The sequence below is a fragment of the Bos indicus genome, chromosome 3 (assembly GCF_029378745.1).
Source record: "Bos indicus isolate NIAB-ARS_2022 breed Sahiwal x Tharparkar chromosome 3, NIAB-ARS_B.indTharparkar_mat_pri_1.0, whole genome shotgun sequence".
In the NCBI taxonomy this organism is placed as follows: domain Eukaryota; kingdom Metazoa; phylum Chordata; class Mammalia; order Artiodactyla; family Bovidae; genus Bos; species Bos indicus.
Genome location: NC_091762.1, coordinates 84,500,915 through 84,527,670, shown reverse-complemented (window position 1 = coordinate 84,527,670; position 26,756 = coordinate 84,500,915). Strand labels below are relative to the sequence as shown.

The 26,756-nt window shown below is 40.6% G+C and overlaps 1 protein-coding gene across 3 annotated transcripts in view; it reads left to right on the top strand.

The window, feature by feature from the left end:
* Positions 1 to 26,756, top strand: part of NFIA (nuclear factor I A) — a 399,012-nt gene that overhangs the window by 326,365 nt on the left and 45,891 nt on the right. For 2 of the 3 annotated variants that reach the window (XM_070780242.1, XM_070780228.1), the window contains exons 8-9: positions 6,948 to 7,126; positions 9,532 to 9,697. In XM_070780242.1, the coding sequence (XP_070636343.1) occupies positions 6,948 to 7,126; positions 9,532 to 9,697 (345 nt within the window). The remainder of the gene's footprint in view (positions 1 to 6,947; positions 7,127 to 9,531; positions 9,698 to 26,756) is intronic. The other variant, XM_070780237.1, reaches the window with a different exon arrangement.

The following is a 26,756-nucleotide window of genomic DNA, read 5'->3' as shown; positions in this document are numbered from 1 at the left end:
TGAATAGTACTCCTTCATGGCTCACATGGTAGAGAATCCACCTGCAATGCTGGAGACACGGGTTCAATCCCTGGATCAGGGACATCCCCTTGAGATGGGAATGGCAACCCACTCCAGTATTCTTGCCTGGAGAATTCCATCAACAGAGGAGCCCAGTGGGCTACAGTCCATGGGGTCGCAAAGAGTTGGACATGACTAAGCGACTAACATACACACACACACATACACACACATATACACACAACATATTTTGTGATGTGTGTAACACAGCTGTTTTCTGTTTGAAGAAATGAAAGCACAGGATCTTGAATGATTTATATCCTATTCCAGTGAATTAGTGGCTGAAGCAGACATCCAAGGCCTGAGAAAGTAGGGGTTGTGAAGAATGACCCTTTGAAATGCAGTCTCAGCAGTTGTCTAGTTTGAATCTACAGGCTAAATGATTTTCTGGTATTAATTAAGAATTAATTGATTATTATAAATCATCCATTGTAGAGTTAACTCCACATAATACCATGTGTTTTCAGGTTTGTGTTACAATAAACTATATGACACAAGGAAAAGAGGAATAATTTTTTTTAGTAAAATGTAACAAAGAAACTTTCTTGAGGAGATCTCAGGTCTTTCCCATTCTGTTGCTTTCCTCTATGTTTTTTGCATTGATCGCTGAGGAAGGCTTTCTTATCTCTTCTTGCTATTCTTTGGAACTCTGCATTCAGATGCTTATATCTTTCCTTTTCTCCTCTGCTTTTTGCTTCTCTTCTTTTCACAGCTATTTGTAAGGCCTCCCCAGACAGCCATTTTGCTTTTTTGCATTTCTTTTCCATGGGGATGATCTTGATCCCTGTCTCCTGTACAATGTCACGAACCTCCACCCATAGTTCATCAGGCACTCTATCTATCAGATCTAGTCCCTCAAATCTATTTCTCACTTCCACTGTATAATCATAAGGAATTTGATTTAGGTCATACCTGAATGGTCTAGTGGTTTTCCCTACTTTCTTCAATTTCAGCCTGAATTTGGCAATAAAGAGTTCATGATCTGAGCCACAGTCAGCTCCCGGTCTTGTTTTTGCTGACTGTATAGAGCTTCTCCATCTTTGGCTACAAAGACTATAATCAGTCTGATTTCGGTGTTGACCATCTGGTGATGTCCATGTGTAGAGTCTTCTCTTGTGTTGTTGGAAGAGGTTCTCTTGGCCAAACTCTATTAGCCTTTGCCCTGCTTCATTCTGTATTCCAAGGCCAAATTTGCCTATCACTCCAGGTGTTTCTTGACTTCCTACTTTTGTATTCCAGTCCCTTATAATGAAAAGGACATCTTTTTTGGGTATTAGTTCTAAAAGGTCTTGTAGGTCTTCATAGAACCATTCAACTTCAGCTTCTTCAGCATTACTGGTTGGGGCATAGACTTGGATTACTGTGATATTGAATGGTTTGCCTTGGAAACAGAGATCATTCTGTCGTTTTTGAGATTACATCCAAGTACCATATTTCGGACTGTTTTGTTGACCATGATATGGCTACTCCATTTCTCCTAAGGGATTCCTGCCCACAGTAGTAGATATAATGGTCTGAGTTAAATTCACCCATTCTAGTCCATTTTAGTTCTCTGATTTCTAGAATGTCGATGTTCACTCTTGCCGTCTCCTGTTTGACCACTTCCAATTTGCCTTGATTCGTGGACCTAACATTCCAGATTCCTATGAAATATTGTGCTTTACAGCATCGGACCTTGCTTCTATCACTAGTCACATCCACAATTGGGTATTGTGTTTGCTTTGGCTCCATCCCTTCATTCTTTCTGGAGTTATTTCTCCACTGATCTCCAGTAGCATATTGGGCACTTACTGACCTGGGGGAGTTTCTCTTTCAGTATCCTATCATTTTGCCTTTTCATACTGTTCATGGGGTTCTCAAGGCAAGAATACTGAAGTGGTTTGCCATTCCCTTCTCCAGTGGACCACATTCTGTCAGATCTCTCCACCGTGACCCTCCCGTCTTGGGTGGCCCCACACGGCATGGCTTAGTTTCATTGAGTTAGACAAGGCTGTGGTCCTAGTGTGATCAGATTGACTAGTTTTCTGTGATTATGGTTTCAGTGTGTCTGCCCTCTGATGCCCTCTTGCAACACCTACCGTCTTACTTGGGTTTCTCTTACCTTGGACATGGGGTATCTCTTCACGGCTGCTCCAGCAAAGTGCAGCCGCTGCTCCTTACGTTGGATGAGTGGTATCTCCTCACGGCCGCCCCTCCTGACCCTGAACGTGGAGTAGCTCCTCTTGGCCCTCCTGCGCCTGTACAGCCACAGTTCCTTGGACGTGGGGTTGCTCCTCTCCACTGCCACCCCTGGCCTTGGATGTGGGGTAGATCCTCCCGGCAGCCGCCCCTGACCTCGAACGCAGGGTAGCTCCTCCCAGCTGCCACCCCTGACCATGGATGTGGGGTAGCTCCTCTTGGCCACCGCCCCTGACCTTGGGGAGGGGAAGCTCCTCTCAGCCACACTTCGGTGCTCTTCTGCGCGGGACATTGTAGCTGATGAACAGAAATGGTATGGTATGGACCTAACAGAAGCAGAAGATATTAAGAAGAGGTGGCAAGAATACACAGAAGAACTGTACAAAAAAGATCGTCACAACCAAGATAATCACAATGGTGTGATCACTGACCTAGAGCCAGACATCCTGGAATGTGAAGTCAAGTGGGCCTTAGAAAGCATCACTGTGAACAAAGCTAGTGGAGGTGATGGAATTCCAGTTGAGCTATTTCAAATCCTGAAAGAAGATGCTCTGAAAGTGCTGCACTCAATATGCCAGCAAATTTGGAAAACTCAGCAGTGGCCACAGGACTGGAAAAGGTCAGTTTTCATTCCATTCCCAAAGAAAGGCAATGCCAAAGAATGCTCAAACTACCGCACAATTGCACTCATCTCACACGCTAGTAAAGTAATGCTCAAAATTCTCCAAGCCAGGCTTCAGCAACACATGAACCGTGAACTTCCAGATGTTCAAGCTGGTTTTAGAAAAGGCAGAGGAACCAGAGATCAAATTGCCAACATCTGCTGGACCATGGAAAAAGGAAGAGTGTTCCAGAAAAACATCTGTTTCTGCTTTATTGACTATGGCAAAGTCTTTGACTGTGTGGATCACAATAAACTGTGGAAAATTCTGAAAGAGATGGGAATACCAGACCAGCTGACCTGCCTCTTGAGAAACCTATATGCAGGTCAGAAAGCAACAGTTAGAACTGGACATGGAACAACAGACTGATTCCAAATAGGAAAAGAAGTACGTCAAGGCTGTATATTGTCACCCTGCTTATTTAACTTATATGCAGAGTACATCATGAGAAACACTGAGTTGGAAGAAGCACAAACTGGAGTCAAGATTGCCGGGAGAAATATCAATAACCTCAGGTATGCAGATGACACCACCCTTATGGCAGAAAGTGAAGAGGAACTCAAAAGCCTCTTGATGAGAGTGAAAGAGGAGAGTGAAAAAGTTGGCTTAAAGCTCAACATTCAGAAAACAAAGATCATGGCATCTGGTCCCATCACTTCATGGCAAATAGATGGGGAAACAGTGGAAACAGTGTCAGACTTTATTTTGGGGGGCTCCAAAATCACTGCAGATGGTGATTGCAGCCATGAAACTAAAAGACGCTTACTCCTTGGAAGGAAAGTTATGACCAACCTAGACAGCATATTAAAAAGCAGAGACATTACTTTGTCAACAAAGGTCCATCTAGTGAAGATTATGGTTTTTCCAGTGGTCATGTGTGGATGTGAGAGTTGGACTGTGAAGAAAGCTGAGCACCAAAGAATTGATGCTTTTGAAGGGTGGTGTTGGAGAAGACTCTTGAGAGTCCCTTGGACTGCAAGGAGATCCAACCAGTCCATTCTAAAGGAGATCAGTCCTGGGTGTTCTTTGGAAGGACTGATGCTGAAGCTGAAACTCCAACACTTTGGCCACCTCATGCGAAGAGTTGACTCATTGGAAAAGACCCTGATGCTCGGGGGGGATTGGGGGCAGGAGGAGAAGGGGATGACAGAGGATGAGATGGCTGGATGGCATCACCAACTCGATGGACGTGAGTTTGAGTGAACTCCAGGAGTTGGTGATGGACAGGGGGGCCTGGCGTGCTGCAGTTCATGGAGTCGCAAAGAGTCAGACACGACTGAGCGACTGAACTGAACAAAGAAACTAAGGTCTGCATTTTAGTTGTTAATGATTTTCTTTTACATATTTTTCAACAAGAACAACAGCAACAGAAAGGGCAAGGGTGTTGATTAAACAATTAAGGAAGGAATTTCATGGTCCCGTTAAAATATTTCTTCTATCAGGTTTCTTTAACTTTTATCTGTCCAGTCTGCTCAAGTTAATTTTTCCCTTGCCAGCATTCTCTGCTGGCCACCACAATTTCATAATCTCACAACCATTCATCACTTTCCACTTAAGCACCCGAAGCATTGCCACTTTATTATGAAGGTCTGCTTCCTGTAGGCTCTTGACAATGGAGGTGCCACCTTTGTGTTTGTCATGGGGCAAAAGTTGAGTGTATCATTTCATTGTGCTCAGTACATTCCCACCCTCATCTGGGAAATGCCACATTCCATCTCTAACTAGAAACTATTTGGTCAAATACAGGCTACTGGGTGAAAGTTTCTTTCTACCAGCAAAGACGAGCATACCATATTAGATGAAAAAATTCCTTGGGTTCTTTAAAGCCTTTTGCATCGTAAGAGATGGCTAAAGTCATTTAACTTTCTAGCTGCAGATTTTAACTCAGAGATTATAATGGATTCCAAGATTTATCATCCAGTATATTAAGTCCTGGGCTTCCCAGGTGGTACTAATGGTAAAGAACCTGCCTGCCAATGCAGGAGACATAAGAGAACACAAGTTTATCCCTGAGTTGGGAAGATCCCCTGGAGGAAGCTATGGCAATTCACTCCAGTATTCTTGCCTGGAAAATCCCATGGACAGACGAGCCTGGCAGGCTACAGTCCGTAGTATCGCAAAGAGTCAGACATGACTGAAGTGACTGAGCCCATATTAAGTCCTACGTTTTACCAGTTTTTCTATAAGCTCATGGCTTTTTGCCAGGAAAATTTTTTTAAGTTTATATTTATTTGTATGGCCACTTTATTAATTTCTGTACACTTATATATCTGATCATTCATTGTACCATTAGCAGATATTTACTGAGTGCCAGACACTGTTCTGGGGATATGACAGTGAATCCATTAAACGGAGGGATAAACTATTTACTATTTAACTTTTATATGTCCAGTCTACTCAAGTTAATTTTTCCCTTGCCAGCATTCTCTGCTGGCCACCACAATTTCATAATCTCACAACCATTCATCACTTTCCACTTAAGCACCTGAAGCTTTTTATGTACTAAGATGGTGAAGAGAGAAGAGCCAATACGAATTGATTTTATTCAAGATGCCCTCAATTGTAGGACTGAAGACAACTTTGTGTCATCTCAGTGTTGTGTCCCAAGCCCGCAGTAAGAGCCTAGGAATATTTTTGGATGGATTAAAGGTGGCATAAATGAAGAAATCTTATCAAGTCATCTGCATGGTATCGACTGGACTGTTGATCCCATTCCAAACTCCTGTTTCTACTCTTGAAAAACTACAGATGCCACTCAAAACCTCAGAGTTCTTGCCACTCCCAATTATTAGTCAGAAAATGCCCCAGTCCTACAGATACAGTAGAGAACAGAGAACCCATGTCCAGGGATCAATAGAGATGCATCCTTTTTTGACAGTCCTCAGACTTACTGATCAAATGGTGGTAGAAAATGTGGCCAGTCTTGCTTACTTGCTCTTCAGTTTTATTGAGTCATTCTCAATGTTAGGAAAGTCTTACTTTCCAAATATTTGGGTATTCGTTTGTTTCCTCTTTGCAGGGGCTCCTGGAGTTTAAAGGTTTAAACTGCAAAAAGTAAGGAAAAATAAATGCTCTCATCTGCTTCTACTTGGGAGATGTCTCCTTGGCCCTCTTTGGGAGATGAGAGCTGCCATGTTGGCGTTATTTGGTTTGTGTCTCCAGCCCTTCCCACATGCTCTTCTTACCCTCCAGCAGGCTTTACCAATCACCCTTCCATGTCAAGGGCAGAAGTCTTCCAAGGCAAAATTATTAAGCACTTCACATACAATTTTTTAGCCTAATACAATATTCTTCCTATATCAGTGAAACTCAATATATAGGTTCAGATACAGTTTCAGATATAAGGGAGTGATAGTTGTCTGAGTCTTTCATCAGTTTGTATGAGCAGAGGGCCAGCAATTTAGCAGGGGTCACTGCCTATCTCCTCTGCCTGTGGGTTTCCCTGCTCTAACTAACATCTATGCTTTTCAGAGTTTGGCTTTGAAACCTTCCATGTAAAGTGAGGCACCCAAATTGCCTGGGTTCATTAAGTGATCATTTACTACAGACTTCAAAAAAATTTCATCCTGAATTAGTCCCTAGAAATTTCCTTGAAAGGGGTATAAGAGCTTTAACAATGAATTATTGTCTATGGAATGCTCAGCATGAAAGGGGATCCATATGTGCAAACTAGAATTTGTCATATGTAATGTCAGTTAAATCAGGTCTAATCTACCAAATACATTTTTTATTGCCTGCTTCATTAAAAAGGCTCTTAAAGTAATGAATAATCTTCAGCTTCACCAAGGATTATTAATGCCTTTATAACTCATGTCCACTGAAAATAGAAAGACAGCTTGAAACTCTACCCTAATCTAACCTCCATGTTTGTCTTAGAGCTTTAAGGAAGAAAATCTATCAGACCTCTCCAGTATTAAATGCTGTCACACAAGCAGTTACTGCGAATTGAGTCAGGAGAAGAAATTTTAAGAGGAAGTTGAATCTGGTTTAAATGCTATGGCAAAGCAAGTCTTTCTCTGTTAACTCTGATGTTTTGTTTTCCTACAGCAAGTCCACACGCAACACCATCGACTCTTCATTTTCCGACGTCACCCATCATCCAGCAGCCCGGGCCTTACTTCTCTCACCCAGCCATCCGCTATCACCCTCAGGAGACGCTGAAAGAGTTTGTCCAACTTGTCTGCCCTGATGCTGGTCAGCAGGCTGGACAGGTGGGGTTCCTCAATGTAAGGAAAATTCTTTTTTTTTCTCCATTTCTTTAGAAATATTAACCAAATGTAAAAATAACAAGGGAAGACCTTATGACCATGTGACGTGGTGCTCCAATGTCGTGCTGACTGACTACAGGCAAATGTCATATTTATTCTAGATTGTGGGAAAGTTAACTTACTCTAAGAGGGATTGGCCAGGATTTAAAAACAGTGTTTGTGTTAACTTCTCAACTGTCAAGTTTATGGATATAAATCATCTCAAGGGTGAACTGTATAACCTTCTAAGGTCTGTGGGCAGATAATTCCACCTCCTGCACACTAACTCAAGGGCTCACACAGTTAACAAAATAGAAAGACCAAATAATTTTAAATAATGATTTTGAGTGGTAGGGAGCGGTAGGGGGAGGAGGGGGCACAGATGTTTCAGATCAGCTAAGTTGATATTTTTTAAAAATAGTCTTCTAACACTTTACATCAAGTTGACCAGTACTTGAACTCAAGATGCTCGAAGTAGTTTATTATAGTTTGCTATTTCTGCAAGTAGTTATCTTTCCCACTTATCTTTGTATACAGCTAAACAGTCCTCAATCGATTTGAATGAAGATTTCAATTTTTTTCTCAAATAAGCTAAATCACAAACTGAAACAACATTCCTAAAGTAAAAGTGATTTTTTTTTAACTTTTTATTTTGTACTGGGGTCTAGCTGATTAACAATATTATGATAGTTTCAGGTGAACAGCGAAGGGACACAGCCATCCATATACATGTATCCATTCTCTATCAGACTCCCCTCCCATTTTTTAAAAATCACAAATTTTGTTTCAAATGTAGAACCAAATGTTTACAATGGATAGCTATATCCCAAGGCCAATAATAATAAATTGGAAATAATGAACAGCATAAAGCCAAATGTAATTTTCCTTTTATCCTAATAACTGCACATGAAGCCACAGATGAACCATGATTATGATTGCCTAATCTAGAATATTTTATCACACCATTCTATCACTGATTTTCTTGCTTAAAGAAATACCTGATTCTGCATATCTGAGACAGAAAAGGCAGCTTTGACTAATGTCTGGTGATGTGTTAGCAGATACATTTCTGTCTAGACAACAAATCAATATGGAGCCTTTTTTCTTTTTGCTTGTGTATTCATTTGCTTGGCGTATTCTAAAGCATTCACTTACGGACTTTTAGCCCACTCAGAAATAACACACAGGCAAGTTTGTTGGCAAGAAAGCACAACATTCTGACTGTCAGATGAGATTGTCTTTGAGGAACAATACTAAATATATAAGTGAATGTTGATGAGGGAGTGAGACTTCCTCTGCAGAGTTATTAAGCTTAAACTTAAAAGCCTGGGACAACAGCATTTCCTTCAGCTGAATTTTGATTCAGGACTAGAGCTGAAATAGGAGATGTTATTGCTGAGTGAACGATGTCACTGAAGACCAGAGGCAGAAAGGCCCCTTGGGAAGCCATGAAAAGACTGAAGTGATCACCAGCATCAAGCATCTGACTTTCAGATTTCTAACTTCTTTTTTAATAGTCCTGACATCATCCTATATAACTGTCAAATGCCCAGTTTTACATTTTGATCAAAATTTTATAGGGTTTAAGGCAGGTCTCTTCATGGGACTATGTGGAAAAACTTGAAAATAAATGGATTTTATTGCTTTCTTCAGAAGAAAACTTTTCTTTTGTTAAAGAGCTGTTACTTGGTTGTTCTAACATCAGGCAGCCAAATAAATATGACTCTTATGGCATATGCTTATATAATTTAAATCAAAATTAGAAGTGATATTTTTCCTTAGCAGAATTTTGACAGCTGAATTCTAAAGTTTCTGTGCCTGATGTTATACAATATGTGAAAGAAATTTTTTATGTTCACTTAACATATTTATTAAATGTTATATAATATCAACTTTGAAGAGTGAAAATAAAATATTTTTTTAATCTCAAATGCATATTTAGGAAACTTCACTATATCTATATAAATAGGCGTGATGGAATAATTCCGCATTCTATAAAACACTTAGAAATTAAATTAATATTTAATAATCATGAGAATGATGACAAAGGTCACAGTTAGTACCGAATCAAAGCATTCCAAGCACGAGTTGGCAGGTCCTTTCATAGAATCAAATGCAAAGAAGGTCAAAGTAATTCAAGAGATAAGTTTAGGATACATGGAGCATGTGTGCCTAAGACTGTACTTTTGTGGAATGTCTTAAGAACAACCTACGTTTCGTCATCCATATGCTCTTATGGAAGAATTCAAGCAGCTAGAATACTTAGTAATTTGCATAAAATGTGCCTAACGCCTAACAAATCGTTTGTTTTCAGAAGCAGCTAATGGTTCTTATCTGTGTCTTCTTTTTCCTGTGCATGCTTTGTTTTGTTCCCACCCCGGCAGCCCAACGGGAGTAGCCAAGGCAAAGTGCACAACCCATTCCTTCCCACCCCCATGTTGCCACCACCACCGCCACCACCGATGGCCAGGCCTGTGCCCCTGCCGGTGCCAGACACGAAGCCTCCGACCACGTCAACAGAAGGAGGCGCAGCCTCCCCCACCTCACCAAGTAAGTATGGCTGAGACAAGGCGCCGGTCACTTACAAAGCTCTGTGCACTTGAATCAACATCTCAGCTTGGCCCCTCACTGCATAGGCTTTAGTGAAAGGCACGATCCCCAGTGATGGTTGTAGCATGAGTTTGCAGAACCAAGACCAGATCAAAGCAGATACTGCTCTAGGGTACCACCAACTATACCAAGTGTGAAAATGACTGGGTGTTGGGTGGATGAAATGGTACAACTACATGCTCAGGACTGAAAGTGAAAATATGAATTACTCAGTGTTGCATATTATTTGAGTGGCTTTGAATGCTATCCTCATGATCATCAAACAACATCTACCTGTATGAATCTTACTAGCAAAAATTCCTCATACTTTGGTAGAGCCCTGCCTTCCCGTAACTTACAATCCAAGAGAAATGCATTTGATGAGCTACAAAGATTAGGTACCTCATCCATCAAATAGAAAAAAAAGTTTAGATGAAAGTAACCAATTCAAAGGTGTGTACATTGAGCATTCACCAACAAAAGAGACTGGCAGAAGATCAGAGCTAGTAGCCATGGCAGTTGCCTAGCTAAGATTGGCAGAGGGAGGAGATGGAAAATGCAATTGGAAGGAAAGAGAAAAGAACTCTTGGCTCTTCTCTGAATACTCTGGGAAGTGTGATCTGACAGTATAGGATTATTTGATAAATTAGAGAGAGAACAACTCTCCTGGTATTTCCTGATATTTTAAAGATGACAAGGGAATAGAAATAGGTTGAACACATAAATTTGTCTTTTATTATACCTGAGATAATGATAGGAAGAGTGGTGGCTGTAGGCAGAGTTCCCAGGTAATGGATGAGACTACCTAATCTTGATAGGGGGTGTGCTGACCACCTTCTCTAAAGCACTGCAGAGGGATCAAGGCATAGGAAAGAATGGGAACTGTGACAGTGACCCTAAAGAGAGAAGGTCTTCAAGGAAGTGAGGCTGGACACAAGGCATCTACAGAGGAAGAAGTGAGCATAGACCAGGAAAGAAGCAGTAAGATCAAGAACTTGAGCAGCAGCTATGGAAATTGAATGGAAGAAAGCCCAAGAAGAGCTGTTTTCCAGACATAAGCTTTTGGGCTTGGACAGCCATTTGGATGAGTATAGTGAAGGATGATTCAAACCTCTCGGTGTTCGGGACAGTGTGGTATTGAATACAGGAGGGCCAAAGAGAAAAAATGAGCCTCTGTTGATACAATGTTCATTGAACTTAATGTGGGGGATACTGATTTCAAATATCTAAAGCCCCTTATGGGTATGGGTGAGATTCAGGTTATCTAGTATGTATTCATTTTGATAATGCATGCAGAAGTGAGTGGCATTGTGCATGGATTCTGGTTTTATAGCAAAAAGACTGAGAGTCTAGAGGAAATTCTGGGCAGGCTGACTTCTCTTGGTAAGAAGTGGTTCAACAAATGAGAAAACCCTGAGTGTCCAATGACATAGGAAGCAAACTAGGCTTGCTATAAGGATCTTGGATGCTCAGTTCAGAAAAGAAGCTTCTGAGAAGTAGAAGCTTGTAGGTGAGTCCTCCTTATTGTGTATTCATGTAACATCTTCAAACTAGTCAGAGAATAACCATCCTCAAACTCTGTTAAATCTAGTCGCTGGGGATATTGACTTACACATTGGCAACTACATGCTTATTGTGCTGTTGCACCATTGGTGCATATTGTACCACTTTTCTGTCTCTCTAGATGTACAGGACATTGGCTGAGCTCTCAGAAAACCTTGTTTAATGTTCTTATTCCACATAGAATAAGTCTAAAGGATAAGGGCTCAAAGCCCCACCTTTCACATTGGTAGCTATGTTTCCCTTCCAATCCCAAGTTTCCTCATCTGTCGAATGTGGGCAGTAATCCCTAGCTGGGCAAGGTTATGTGAAATCAGCCACGATAAGCACCACACCACCACCAAATAAATTGGACCATTATATTATCTCCCAGGGGCTTATCTGTTGGCTCAGACAGTAAAGAATCTGCCTGCCATGCAGGAGACCTGGGTTCGATCCCCTGGGTCGGAAAGATCCCCTGGAGAAGGGAATGGCAACCCACTCCAGTATTCTTGCCTGGAGAATCCCATGGACAGAGGAGTCTGGTTTGCTATAGTCCATGGGGTGGCACAGAGTCAGACACAGCTGAGCGACTAACACTTTCATTTCTTTATTTACCAAAACTCTTAACTAGTGGAAGCCTCCCAGGCTAGGCTAATGAAGAAACGTGTCTGTAGGACGTGTAGAAGCTACTCAACCCCTCAATCAGGTTGGTATGAGTCTCTTCCTGGGCTTCCTTCCATGGATTGCATCTAATGCCTTGATGAGAACATAACCACTGTCCTCCTGTGCCCCGCCCCAAGCATTCATTTAACGTGATGGGAAGAGGTGTGGAGGAGGCCTTGGCAGATCCAGCTCATATGGTTGCCTGTTCCTTAGCACAGGGTTTAGAGATTTTCAGAAAAAGAATTTCAGGAAAGGGGAACAAAAGTTTGATATTTACATAATAATTTTATACCTACTTTTTGAATCCTAGGATTCTAGGAATGTAGTCAAAACCAAGTGTTCTACTGATGGCATAGAAAGGTTTTTATCATCATAAATTTTAGCCCTTGTTTCTGGTCTTTCCTGGGGTTTGCTGAATTCACAGTAATATGTTATTTCAGAGCAGTATATCAGCTATCTTCTACTTTACTTTTAAGACAGTGATAGTCTGGGAAACCTGTAATTTATAGTATAGGAGAAGCCTCTCAAATTAAAAATCTAAAAGCCCACCAGCCCACACTGGGAAGACTGCCTCCTTTCATTCATTTATTCATCCTTCATATATTAGGCATCTGTCATGTACCAAGGACTGTGTTAGGCACTTGGGATACAAAGATGATTCACTCCTTCTCCAAAGAAACTCGGGGTTTGTTGTGGGAGACAGCTGGGGTACAGGCAGCTCGCCCAGACAGCACTGGGACAGAGGTGTGCATCGGTGCCACGAGAGGACTTGGGAGGGAGTTGGGTCCAGGTGTGGGGCCTCAGGTGGGGTTTTTTTGGAGGGAGTGACTTCTTAGCTAGTAGCGGTAGCATTCTGATGTTTCAAGCCTGAGGGAGAAGGTAGAACTTCTCCTCAGAAACCAGCTTGTGGGTGGAAGGAGGGGGGGTGTCTGACATTGGATTACCACTGGATAAAAATTTAGAGCAGAAGTATCATTTCATAAATTCTGTGCTTTCTTAGAAATTACAGCCACAGGGTGGTTGGATCCTGTTTATCTTTGTCAGTTTATTAGAGCTCAACTTTAGCAAGAAGAAACATCACGACAGGGTATTATTAAGTACAGATGTTCAACATCCTGACAGTATATCTGATATTGAGTCTTTTTCAAAACCACTAATTGTATACCCTGGGACAGTCTTTTCTACTGAGAGGTTTAAGATGATTTGCGATAAAATAAGGTTTTAAAAAGGAAAGTAGGAATCACCTATACTGACAACTTTTCTGGGCCTGGACTCCCATGTCTGTTAACAGGAATAACCCTAATTGCTCTTCATACTGTCACAGACAGGTTGTCAGGACAAAGTGGGGCGACAGATGTGCTGTGCTGTAGACAAAGTCCAAGACACCATTTTGAATATGCTCATTTATAAAATACAAGTGGGTGCCAGCCTAAAGCAGAGTATGTGTTTTTAAACTAATCAGTTGCCTCTGGCACCACTGTGCAACTTTGCAGCTGCCACCGGGAAAACGAGGGTAAGACAGATTTGGGGGAAAATATTTGCCCATAAAATAATATGTTTTAATGGAAAAATCCTTACCAGAGGCCTAAAGAAGAGTAGTGAGGGTGGAAATAACAGTTCTGTTCTCTCAAGGAGGACATTCATATAGTTGATATGTTTGGAGGAAGATTGATATATACTATGCCAGATCTGTTTAGGATACCATGACAAACGGAATAACTGGTAAGAGTAGTTCACAGTGGGTGGATTCTACTTCTGCTGATTAACTGGGTTTAGATAACCGGTGAGAGAATATAACTTCTTTCATTCATTCAGTAAACAGTTATTGACTAGCCACTATGTGCAAAGCAGCGTTGCAGATGCTAGGATTCTGCGGGAAACGAAAAAGATGAAAAATCCCTGATTTTGTGGAGCATTCATTTTACAGAGGACGATGAATAAAATAACAAGTATAACAGGTAGGAGTGATGTGAGATGCTGATACAATAGTAGGAAAGCGAAGCACAGAGGGGTTGGGATTAGTGGGGGTTGGATACAACCTAAACAGGGTGGTCGGAGAAGGCCTGTCTGAGAAGGGAGGTGTGAACAAAGTCCAGCAGAGGCAAGAGAATGAGCCATGAGACTGTAGAGGGAGGAGTTTCCGAGCAAGAGGATCAACCAGTCCAGCCTGCGTGTTTGAGGAGCAAAACCCAGAGGCCAGTGTGGTGCGACCATAATGAGTGAATGAAAGAAAGTAGGGGGAGGCCATGCCTGAGAAGTAATGTGGATGAACGAGGATATGACTGGGAGCTGGGGAGCAGAGGGGAGGCTCAGGCTCATGGAGGCAGCAAATGTTGAAGGTTCTTATGGGCCACGTTAGGACTTTGGCATTTGTTCTGAGATGGGGAGCAAAGGAGTGACACGAGTTAGGTTTTAACATAAACGCTTTGAAGGCTTTGCTGAAAATAGATTTCATGGAGCAAGAATTAAAATAGGAGGACTAGTTATGAGGCTTATTTTTAAATCAATAAATACGAGTGTCTTCTACATGCCAGCCACCATTCTAGGCAGAGGGATCCAAAAGTGAACAAAGCAGACCGTCCGCTTCCCTTGTGGCATTTACATTCTAGAGGGAGGGGACGAACAACAAAGAATAAGTAAGTTAGTGAGTCAGGGACCAGGAAGTACAGTGGGAAAAAGTAACGCAGGGAAGGGGTGGCATACCCTTGCAGTATTGCAGGCAAGAGCTGCTAATGATCTGAACCCATATAGGGGCAGTGCATTCTCAGTCACTTCAGTCATGTCCAAGCCTTTGCAACCCTGTGGACTGTAGCCCACCAGGCTTCTCTGTCCATAGGATTCTCCAGGCAAGAATACGGGAGTGGGTACCATGCCCTCCTCCAGGGGATCTTCCAGACCCAGGGATCGAACCCATGGCCCCTGTGTTGGCAGGTGAATTCTTTACCACTGAGCCACCAGGGAAGCCCCTGGGGAGGCAGTAGGGGTGGTGAGAAATATATGAAAGATAAAGGTGATAACATTTACTGACATGTTAGATGTGAGTTGAGGAAAAAAGAAAAACAAAAAACTGGAGGTATCAGCAAAGACACCTAGATTTTTGACCTGAGCAATTGGAAGTGTGGAGTTGCCATAAAGTGAGTTGAAAAAGTTACAGGAAGCTCAGTTCTGGGCAAGGGGCGGGGATCATAAGTTTAGTTTGACCAAGTTATATTTGGAGATGCCTATTAGGTACTCTTGCCTGGAAAATCCCATGGACGGAGGAGCCTAGTGGGCTACAGTCCATGGGGTCGCGAAGAGTCGGACACAACTGAGCGAGTTCACTTTCACTTTTCACTTTCATGCATTGGAGAAGGAGGTGGCAGCCCACTCCAGTGTTCTTGCCTGGAGAATCCCAGGGACGGGGGAGCCTGGTGGGCTGCTGTCTGTGGGATCGCACAGAGTCGGACACGACTGAAGTGACTTAGCATTAGGTATCTTGGGCTTCCTAGGTGGCTCAGTGGTAAAGAATACATGCCGATGCAGCAGACGCAAGTTCGATCCCTGGGTCAGAAAGATCCCCTGGAGGAGAAAATGGCAACCTACTCTAGTATTCTTGCCTGGAAAATCCCATGGACAGAGGAGCCTGGCGGGCTATAGTCCATGGGGTGGCAAAAGAGTCAAACGCAACTGAACATCCATCCATGCATGTTAGGTATTTTACTGGTGAGACTAATTGTAATAACATCCTACCTACTGCTGTTCTTTGCAGTGTACTGAGTTTTTCTACATGCACCATCTCATTAATTGGGAAGGGACTCCTTTTCAAACATGTAATAAAACAAATGGATATTCCTAAGAGTCCTGAGGATAACAGCTCAAGAATAGGCAAATCTCTCATTACATTTGGATCTGTTTGTGGTATGATAATTCAAAATGCACAATTCATTTTCTTAATTGCATTGTAAAATTCAATTTTTTATAATAGGTTGGCACCAAGAACATACTATAAAAATGGACTTTTCCAGAAAAGAAACTGAAGATTGGCATCATAGCCTAGAATTATAATGAAAAGAAAAAAAAAACATTTTTGAATTATGATAGAAGATAAAACATGAATATTTTCCTTTTTTAAATTAATTAGGAACACAAAAACTCAATTTAAAAATGCATGAAAGACTTATAAACAGTTTTCTCCATCCTGTCTTAGCCATGAACTTTTGATTTTTTTAAACTAGAATTCTATTAAATTAGAAGCATGTAATAACAAGTTCCCTTTTTATTTTTATATCTCTGATGAATCTTGTATACATTCATTGTATGAATGAGTTTGAACCTGTTAATTGAGAATGTAACAATAATCTCTGACCAGGATTGAAATTTCCTAGTATAATAATTAACATATGTTCAGTGCTTTTTGGTTAGCAGAGCTCTTTACATGTATATTTTATCTCATTTCCAACTTCTTAAGACTCAGGAAGTCAGGATTTTATAGATAAGGAAACTGAGATTCAAGAATGGAATCTCAAATTTCCCAAGATTATAATCCCATAGTGTGCGTGGGCACTCAGTCGCTCAGTCACGTCTGACTCTTTTCCAACCCCGTGGACTGTAGCCCACCAGGCTCCTTTGTCCATGGGATTCTCCAAGCAAGAACACTGAAGAGGGTTGCCATTTCCTTCTCCAGGGGATCTTCCTGACTCAGGGATCAAACCCATGTCTCCTGTGTCTCTTGCATTGCAGGCTGATTCTTTACTGCAATAAGCCATCTAGATGAAAAAGAATAATCCTATGGTCGCATGGTGCTAGCTCCTCCTGTAGCCAAATTACAAAGCAATACGACATGATTTCTGGTTACCAGGGAACCACAAACTGCCTATTCTTGTCTGAAATTAATAACACAACAAAATGTTGAGCTTTTATTAAAACCAAGCACTTTAAAAAGTGCTTTTTATATATTATCTTGTTTTAATCCTCACATTAATGCTATGAAGTGCATACTTTGAAAAGTAAATACCTTAATGGAGAAACACAGGGTGTGAAGAGATAGATAACTTTCTCAAGATCACTCAGTCAAGTGTAGCAGCGTCATGACTCACACCCAGCCACCTTGAACCTGCAGTTCATACACTTGGCCAGAGCATCCTTTGAGGATCTTTGCTTTAGCCCAATTTCCAAGTTTGCAGTGCAGATCTATGGGAGAAGTACAAAGGAAGATACTAGTGGTCATTTATGCTTCGGTGTGGATCAGTTTCCGTTGCTGAGAATAACTTTTTGTTAGCAGGGAAAGGAAAGAGAGCAGAAGAAAGGAGATAAGCAAAGAATAGCGAGAAGGTGGGAAAACAGTAGCTATTGCTAAAGCCGGAGGTTCTTTGTTCCTTAGGGCTCTCCAGAGCTTGGACTGTTGATGAATGCTTAGAAGAATTACTCTCTGAGTTTTGACCCAAATAATGATGGCTCTCTTTTTCATCAACACTTTTTTATGTGTTAATTTTAATCAGTAATTGAATTTAGAACAAGTCAGTGAATATGTCGTATACACAATTTTTAAATGATATAAGGAATGTATTTCCTCTTTCAGAGAAGAGCCAGTAGATAATGACAAGAGCAAATTTTAAAAATGTTATTTGCTTCCTTTCATAAAATAGTGTTTCTTTACTGGTACCTGAACTTTTCCTTTAGTTTTTAAGTTTTAAAAAAAGTTTATATTCAATGAAATCCACCCTTTGGTGTACAGTTCTATGAGCTTTTAAAACATCATAGATTCTTCCACCCAGCACCACATACAGGATACTGAACAATTCCAAAGAGCTCCCTCCTTCTTCTTATCTACTCTTAAGTTAATGTCTGATGTCGTTTAGTGCCAGGGACCATATTTTACTTTGATCTCTCTATTTCCACATTGAATTTTATTCTTCAGCCAGCACTGCTTCTATCCCCATTATATTTTAATTTTTTATATTCTTCTGAATCAGAAAGAGACCAGTTTAACTACAGTATTTTAGGATATGATAATAGTGACATTTTCATATGGAAGAGGGAAAAGAATTATTCAATAAAGTATATTGGGATGACTGAGTAGCTGTCCACAAAAAATAAAATTCCTTATACCAAAATAAATTCCAGGTGGTACAAAAAATATAATATAGAAATATTAAACCTTAAAGTACCACAAAAACATAGGGTAGACTTTTTTGAAATATTGAAATGAGAAAGACCTTTCAAATAATATAGAAAAGTATCATGACATAATCTTGTTGAGTGTGTGAAAAACAGGCATTCTCCTATACTGTTAGAGGACTGTAAGTTGGTTCAACCTCTTCAGAGGACTATTTTACTATATATATATTTATATATATAAATTTTAAATGTAAGTCATACATAGTGTTGGACATATGAGCAAAGATATACATCAAGTATTCGTTGCAACAGTGATTATAATAAAAGAGTGAAAGTGAAAGTCGCTCAGTCATGTCCGACTCTTTGCGACCCCATGGACTATATAGTCCATGGAATTCTCTAGGCCAGAACACTGGAGTGGGTAGCCTTTGCCTTCTCCAGGGGATCTTCCCAACCCAGGGATCGAAACCAAAATATCCAAATATCTACTAATATGATATACATTAGAAAACCCTTTGAAAAGAAGGATGGGGCTTGCTTCCCTGGTGGCTCAGCGGTAAAGAATCTGCCTGCCCATTGCAGGAGACACGGGTTCGATCCCTGATCGGGAATATCCCACGTGCCATGCCGTGGGGAAACTAAGTTTGTGTGCCACAACTATTAAGCCTGTCCTCTAGAGCGTGGGAGCTGAAGCTACTGAAGCCATGTGCCCTAGAGCCCGTGCTCCACAGCAAGAGAAGCCACTGCAGTGAGAAGTCTGTGCACTGCAGCCACGGAGTGGCCCCCACTTGCCACAACTAGAGAAGAGCCCGCACAGCAACAAAGGCCCAGCACAGTCAAAAATAAAAATAAGTCAATAAACATAAGGGTGAAAGTGAAGTCGCTCAGTCGTGTCCGACTCTTGCGACCCCATGGACTGCAGCCCACCAGGCTCCTCCATCCATGGGATTTTCCAGGCAAGAGTACTGGAGTGGGTTGCCATTGCCTTCTCCAGGGGATCTTCCCAACCCAGGGATCGAACCGAGGTCTCCTGCACTGTAAGCACACACTTTTACCATCTGAGCCACCAGGGAAGTCAAAAATAAAGGATAAGTGTATATGAATTCATGGAATAATCTTTGAGTTATATTAAGTCAGCAAAGGAGAGAGAGGGCTAAGAAACAGTATGTATAGAACATATACTACTGTAGAGTGGGGATGTATATATACACTTGATTGTGTATTGAAGGATAGAAATTGCTTTGTTGGGAGGTAGTTCCTAAGTCGGAGAAGGCAATGGCACCCCACTCCAGTACTCTTGCCTGGAAAATCCCATGGATGGAGGAGCCTGGTGGACTGTAGTCCATGGGGTCGCTAAGAGTCGGGGACGACTGAGCGACTTCACTTTCACTTTTCACTTTCATGCATTGGAGAAGGAAATGGCAACCCACTCTAGTGTTCTTGCCCGGACAATCCCAGGGACGGGGGAGCCTGGTGGGCTTCCTTCTATGGGGTTGCACAGAGTCGGACGTGGCTGAAGCGACTTAGCAGCAGCAGCAGCAGTTCCTAAGTACCTTACCCAGTAAGAATGGAAGAGATTATTGAGTTTTAAATCCCCTTTTATGTCAAATATAATGATTTATTTAATTTTTAAAGTATTTTTCTAGTGAACTAAAATTTTTCTTTAAATCTCAATCACTAATTACAGTGACCAAAACTCACACAGTGGGGTCGGGTAAGGCGGGTGAAAGGGGGTGATCCAGAAAAGCCTTGGTAAATTTTGTACATCTGATAGCAAAAATATGTGCTCTTTCTGCTGGAGAATTATATTCTTCTTCCCTCCCAGAGAGCATGGAATTTAGTACAGGATAACATTTTCACCCTCAGTAGCCATTATTTGCTCACAAGTTCTGCTTCCCTGGTGGCTTAGAGGGTAAAGTGTCTGCCTGCAATGCAGGAGACCTGGGTTCGATCCCTGGGTTGGGAAGATCCCCTGGAGAAGGAAATGGCAACCCACTCCAGTACTCTTGCCTGGAAAATCCCATGGACGGAGGAGCCTCGTAGGCTACAGTCCATGGGGTCACAAAGAGTTGGACCCGACTAAGCAACGACACGTTCTGCTTTAGGAACCCATTGGATACAAATGTACGTGTGCTATCTTTAAGTTATAATTTTCAGTAAATACTTTTTTGCAGAGAGCATTTCTACTTTGTGCACAACCCAAATTTTTAATGTCTAACTGTGCAAAAGAAAAATAATTATTGCAAATCAGGCACTTTGATAGGTGTTTTCATATGTATTACCTTAGTTGCACTTGATTTTTATTTTAATCTGAAAAATTGGAATCGTTAGCCCTCTTTTTAAAAAGAGGAAACTGAGATTGAACCAGAATTCAATTCCAGGTCTGTTGGATGCTAAAGTCCAGTGCTTTCTACTCTACCACTTAACTATATTTCAAGACATGCCATAAAAAAAACTTTTCTATTATTCTTATAAAAACTCCTGGGTACATTGAATTGGATGAAAAACAGAGGAACTCGTGAGCAGGAAAAAAAAAGAACTGAACTTTGTCAAGAAGGAATGAGTGACAAAAGAAAACAGCCAGTGGATGATTACGTTCATTTGGGTTATTTAAGTTATCATAACCCATTCATGTCTTATCTTGCCTCAGTTTTTTACTATTTCAAATGACAGAAATGACAGATGAGTTTTACGATTTTCTTCATGAAGATAATATATGGCAATGCAATGTAGGAAAATTGAAAAATACAGAAAAGTATTTTAAAAATTATATTCTCCTATAACCAACTACTAATTAACATTTTAGTCTGATTTTCTTCCCTTTTTTCAGTGCATTTCTCTGTGTATGCTTATATTTATATAAGATTATTGTGACCTGCTGCATATAATAATTTCTATGTTGTTTTCTTAACTAGTATTTTACATCTTTTCTTACTTTATAATAGAAAACATTCTAGCAGGAAATGTTATTTTAAATGATTTTTACTTATTCTCCTACCGTAGAACATTAACTTTTGTCCTCGCCTATGGAATATCCTCCAGCAAATCATCAAACATATATTTTTGTCCCCAACTTGAATAATTTTATTAGGATAGATTCTGGAATTGGAATTACTAGTGCAAATAGTATAACTATTTCTCTTGATATACATTACCAAGCTGCTTTTCAGAAAAGTTGTGTCAGTTTACACCCTTAGAAATTATATATGAATCTGATCATAACATTAACCCAGGAGAGATTTAAGTATTATTTTTTTAATTGGTTGAAGGCAGATACCTTGGGGTGTGATGCCCTTAATCGGAATTTGGTATCAGTAATCCCTGACTGGATGATTTTAGCAGTTTTCTTCAGCTGTCTTAATGTAGAGTACAGTGGGATCCTGGAGATTTCCCATCTTGTTGGCTAAGCCTCTCCTTAGAGATCACTCTCTGGATTGCTCCTGTGGAGAAGGTAGCCTATTAGAAATTCACAGAGCGAGGTGAAGCCTTACAAGAGTTAGAAGTATTAGAGCAAATAATGTTTATTATGTTGGACTTTTTTTATATATAGAGGCTCTGAGAATTTAACTGATTTGTCAAGATCACGTTTCTAGTAAGAGACTGAATGGATTTAGTCTAGAATTTTCTGATTCTAGAAAAAAAAATTATTTTCTATTAACTGCATTGCATTGCTGTAAAAATAAAAATATTATTTGGGGTTTTCAGATTCTGTTTTTATTTAGGATTAAAAATTACTAGAAGATATTTTGAAATCACTTGTAATTCCAGTCTTTATAGATAATAACTTTCTGTATATATTCTCCAGTCATTTTCTGTGCTTATTTTAAACATAATTGATCATATGTATGTGTTTATATATGTATATACATATATATATAATTTTATAAACTAATTTTATTCATTTCATATTATAAGCATATCATGGTATCATTATTATTTTAAAACATTTTTAATGACTGCAGTATTCCAACGTATGGATGAAACATCAGTTTATCCATTGGTTCCAATTTGTTGCGCTTATAAGTAATGCTGTAATGAACATCTTGGAGTGTAAATCTTTATATGTGCTTTTAAGTATTGGTTGAGAATATAGTCCCAGAAGTGGGTTTCCAAAGTTACACTGCCTTTGGAGAGGCTACAGAAGCCTTTCAAGAGGGAGCGATCCAATATATTGATCTTGGTTTCTTTTTTTAGTAAACCCCAGCTGAATCCAGGGTTTATTCCCTGTGGCTCTTCAATATTACTTTCACCTGTGCCTACCATCTACGTGGTTGTTTTTGATCAATAAATATGTTCAATTGAATAACACACAGCATACACATAAAAATAAGCAATATAGAATGTGGATCAGTCATTAGAAATAAATTGAAATGAACTGAAACAAAGCTGTATTCTGTCCTTTAAATCATTATAAAAAGAATATTATAGGCAGTATAAATAGGTTGTTTACAGGAAACACTCATTGTTAAGTGCCTCTTCATTACACAGGTTTTGGTAACGTAAAGTCAAAAGACGCCCAGTTTATAAATTGCTCTGATTCCCTTCTTTCTGTGTGCACACATGAATTCGTCTTATACCTTCCTCTCTGAATGTTTCATCCCAAATCATGATGTCATCTGAGCCCTACCCGCTATGAAGATCCCTAACACAAGTGGAGAGACCAGCAGAGCAAAGCCATCTGCCCAAACTGATTCTTTTCATGACTTTTGTGAACTATTGACACATTAAACATTTCATGCAAATTGTTACCATACATGTTAAGTAATGCTAATATATTAAAGTTCGAATTCTTTAGATTTTCAGGAAGAAAGCTTGTGGGTATGCTATTCCGTAATAATTTACTAGCGGCCTCTTGAGAAACCTATATGCAGGTCAGGAAGCAACATTCAGAACTGGACATGGAACAACAGACTGGTTCCAAATAGGAAAAGGAGTACGTCAAGGCTATATACTGTCACCCTGCTTATTTAACTTACATGCAGAGTACATCATGAGAAACGCTGGGCTGGAAGAAGCACAAGCTGGAATCAAGATTGCCGGGAGAAATATCAATAACCTCAGATATGCAGATGACACCACCCTTATGGCAGAAAGTGAAGAGGAACTCAAAAGCCTGTTGATGAAAGTGAAAGAGGAGAGTGAAAAAGTTGGCTTAAAGCTCAACATTCAGAAAACGAAGATCATGGCATCTGGTCCCATCACTTCATGGGAAATAGATGGGGAAACAGGGGAAACAGTGTCAGACTTTATTTTGGGGGCTCCAAAATCACTGCAGATGGTGACTGCAGCCATGAAATTAAAAGATGCTTACTCCTTGGAAGGAAAGTTATGACCACCCTAGATAGCATATTGAATAGCAGAGACATTACTTTGTCAACAAAGGTCTGTCTAGTCAAGGCTATGGTTTTTCCTGTGGTCATGAATGGATGTGAGAGTTGGACTGTGAAGAAAGCTGAGCGCCGAAGAATTGATGCTTTTGAACTGTGGTGTTGGAGAAGACTCTTGAGAGTCCCTTGGACTGCAAGGAGATCCAACCAGTCCATTCTAAAGGAGATCAGCCTTGGGTGTTCTTTGGAAGGAATGATGCTAAAGCTGAAACTCCAGTACTTTGGCCACCTGATGCGAAGAGTTGACTCATTGGAAAAGACTCTTGATGCTAGGAGGGATTGGGTGCAGGAGGAGAAGGGGACAACAAAGGATGAGATGGCTGGATGGCATCACTGACTCAACGGACGTGAGTCTCAGTGAACTCCGGGAGTTGGTGATGGGCAGGGAGGCCTGGCGTGCTGCGATTCATGGGGTCGCAAAGAGTTGGACACGACTGAGCGACTGAACTGAACTGAACTGAACTGAAGTAGGCTTTAATTTCATGCCCTGAAGGCTGTCTTTTTTGTTATTGGTAACTTGCTTGTACAGACAAAAGATCTGCAGAGATAATAGAATGAGGTAACTGACTTCACATACGTGATCAAAATAATGGAAATTCAGTGTGGTTATCTTCTAGATTCCAAATATCTGGACAAAAATTACAACATCCATTCAATCACGTGGAATTTCCAAACCTCTGAATACTGGGTCATGTGTCAGCAAAGGCTATATGTGTTTCCTTGGCTGTATAATTACATTAATAATGCCAACTAGCCCTGTAAATTTGTCGATACCCATAGATTTCTTCAAAGGAAAAAACATTCCAATATCCTCCAGCATTTTTTTTGTGACCTGGCAAGAAATAGTGCTGTTCAAGTTCCCAAATGAGTCAATTGTAATAGGTTTCATTTAGAAAGTACCCAATCTATTTTCTAATAGTTTCTGCATTTATTTTTTTACAAATGAAAGTTTTTTTCACAGGGCTTTAAAAAAAATAGTATTGTAACATACGATAGTGCAGTTAGGATTCCAGAGATTATTTCAATTAGGTATTTAGTCACCTCCCTGCTTCCATTTGCAACTGCATGCGTTCTGATGCACTCTTGGGTGTCACTGATAAACGTTTCATAAACTTGCCGTTTGAAAACACAGGGATCTGTTCAAGTCTCCATTCCTAAACTTGTTCGGATGACTTTGGTCCAGTAACTAGCACATTCCTGGGCAGGGAGTGAAATCACAGTAAGTCCAGCTGAATGAAATTGAATCTTTGTCCAGCGTCTTTAAAGAAAAATCCCCACATGTGAAAATGTCTTGAGTTTCTGAACACAAGACAACATGTGAAGGGCACACTGATTTTGAGATAGGATGGGAAAGGTTTAAAGTGTTAGGATGTCTGGTGGTCTTATGTTGTGCTGTGCTTAGTTTCTCAGTTGTGTCTGACTCTTTGTGACCCCATGGACTGTAGCCTGCCAGGTTCCTCTGTCCATGGGGACTCTCCAGGCAAGAATACTGGAGTGGGTTGCCATGCCCTTCTCCAGGGGATCTTCCCAACCCAGGGATCGAACCAAGATCTCCCTTATTGCAGGCAGATTCCTTACCATCTGAGCCACCGGGGAAGCCTCTAGTGGTCCTAATGGTGTTTAAAAGTTGGTATCTTTGATTATTTTATAAATTACTTCTTCCTCTTGAAAGAAAAATTCAATGGACTTTTTCTCCTTCAATTTCAAACATTCAAGTCCCCACTCCTCAACTTTTTATCTTCCAGACCGTATGGCAAAGTGTCATTTGCAGCATTTCATCTCTTCTTTCTCTCCACGGCTGACACCCCCCCCCCACCCCGCCTCTGTTGCTTTCCTCGTGCATCTTACTCTGTAACCCTCAGTCCATCTAAACTAGTCAACTAACATGTCTTTTACAGCCTGTCACGAAAGCCATCTCCTCCTCTACAAAGCTTTCTGTCCCCCCTGCCAGGTGTCACTTTTCTGTCCTTAAACACCCCACAGATTTTTATGTATATTACTTTTAGGCACTCATATTTTCACTTTCTGTACTCATCTCTCCCCACTAGATGCTAACATTTCAAGGATAGCAGTGTGTCTGGCTCATCTTTTTATCTCCCATAAAACTCAGCATAGAGCCTGGCACAGAGGAAGTGTTCACATGAGAGCAAGACAGAGACAGAGAAAGAAAGAGAGGAAGAATGGGAATACATAAGATATCTCTCCTCAATGCAGCACAGCAGTTAGACTTGGTAGTTTGAGGGAATGAGGATTGGGTAGTCCTTCCTTTTAGATTGAGACAATGAGAAACTGGATATTCCTTCCTTTTAGATACTTGGCATCTCTCATGAACAGAACACAGACTTCTTTTCAAACTTTGCATCTGCCAGGGTTTAGGGGAGTTTGTTGCTTCCTGTGTCTGGAAGTAAACTCAGAATGTCAGAACTAGCAAGGACGTAGTGTATAGCACAGGGAATTATACTCAGTATTTTGCAATAACCTATAATGGAAAAGTATCTAAGAAATTATATATATATATATATATATACACATACACACACACACACACGGATCATGTTGCTATAAATCTGAAACTATTAATAAAACAACACTGTAAATCAACTGTATTTCAATAAAAATTTTTTAAGACAAATATCTAAGACACACACACAATAAAAAGAAAATCAAAATACACTAGCTCTCTTATATTATCTTTTCTGCCAACGTGCCTCACTGGCTCATCCCCTTCTCTTCCACCCCAGCAGGGGACCTGGCTGCCTCTGTCCTCAGGCCGCTGAGCCCAGCACTCAGCCTCTTGGTGGCTACTCTGTGGCACTGGAGAGGGCTTTCTCCAAAGGGTTGCTCTCCGTTCACACCCTGGCTCTACACAGAAATCTGTAATTTTCTCCCTCTTCTGTTTTCCAGTGATGACACACATTTCAGGGGTTGCTAAATTTGAATTAGATCTCGAATCTGGCTGCCTACTTTCAAAACAAGCTGATGCACTCACATTTTCTAGTTTGTGAGATTTCAGTAGTTTTACTAATATAGTTTTTATCTTAAAGAAACCATCAACTGACATTGATACAGATATTTTAATGTCTTAATATCTTGTTTTGCAGTCATATTTTACCCCCAAAACAGCAAAGTTCCAACTATTTTTTATTCAGAACAGTTGGACCACTTTTTTAGCCCCATGATCAGCTTATAATTGTTGGGTCAAGGCTATTCCAAACTCCAAACTGATTCATCTGGAACCTTGTGTGATTCCTCTATTCAGTCACCTCCCTTATTCCTTCTTATTCAGAGGCAAAAAAAGAAAAAAACACCAGATAACCTGGGAACAACAAAAG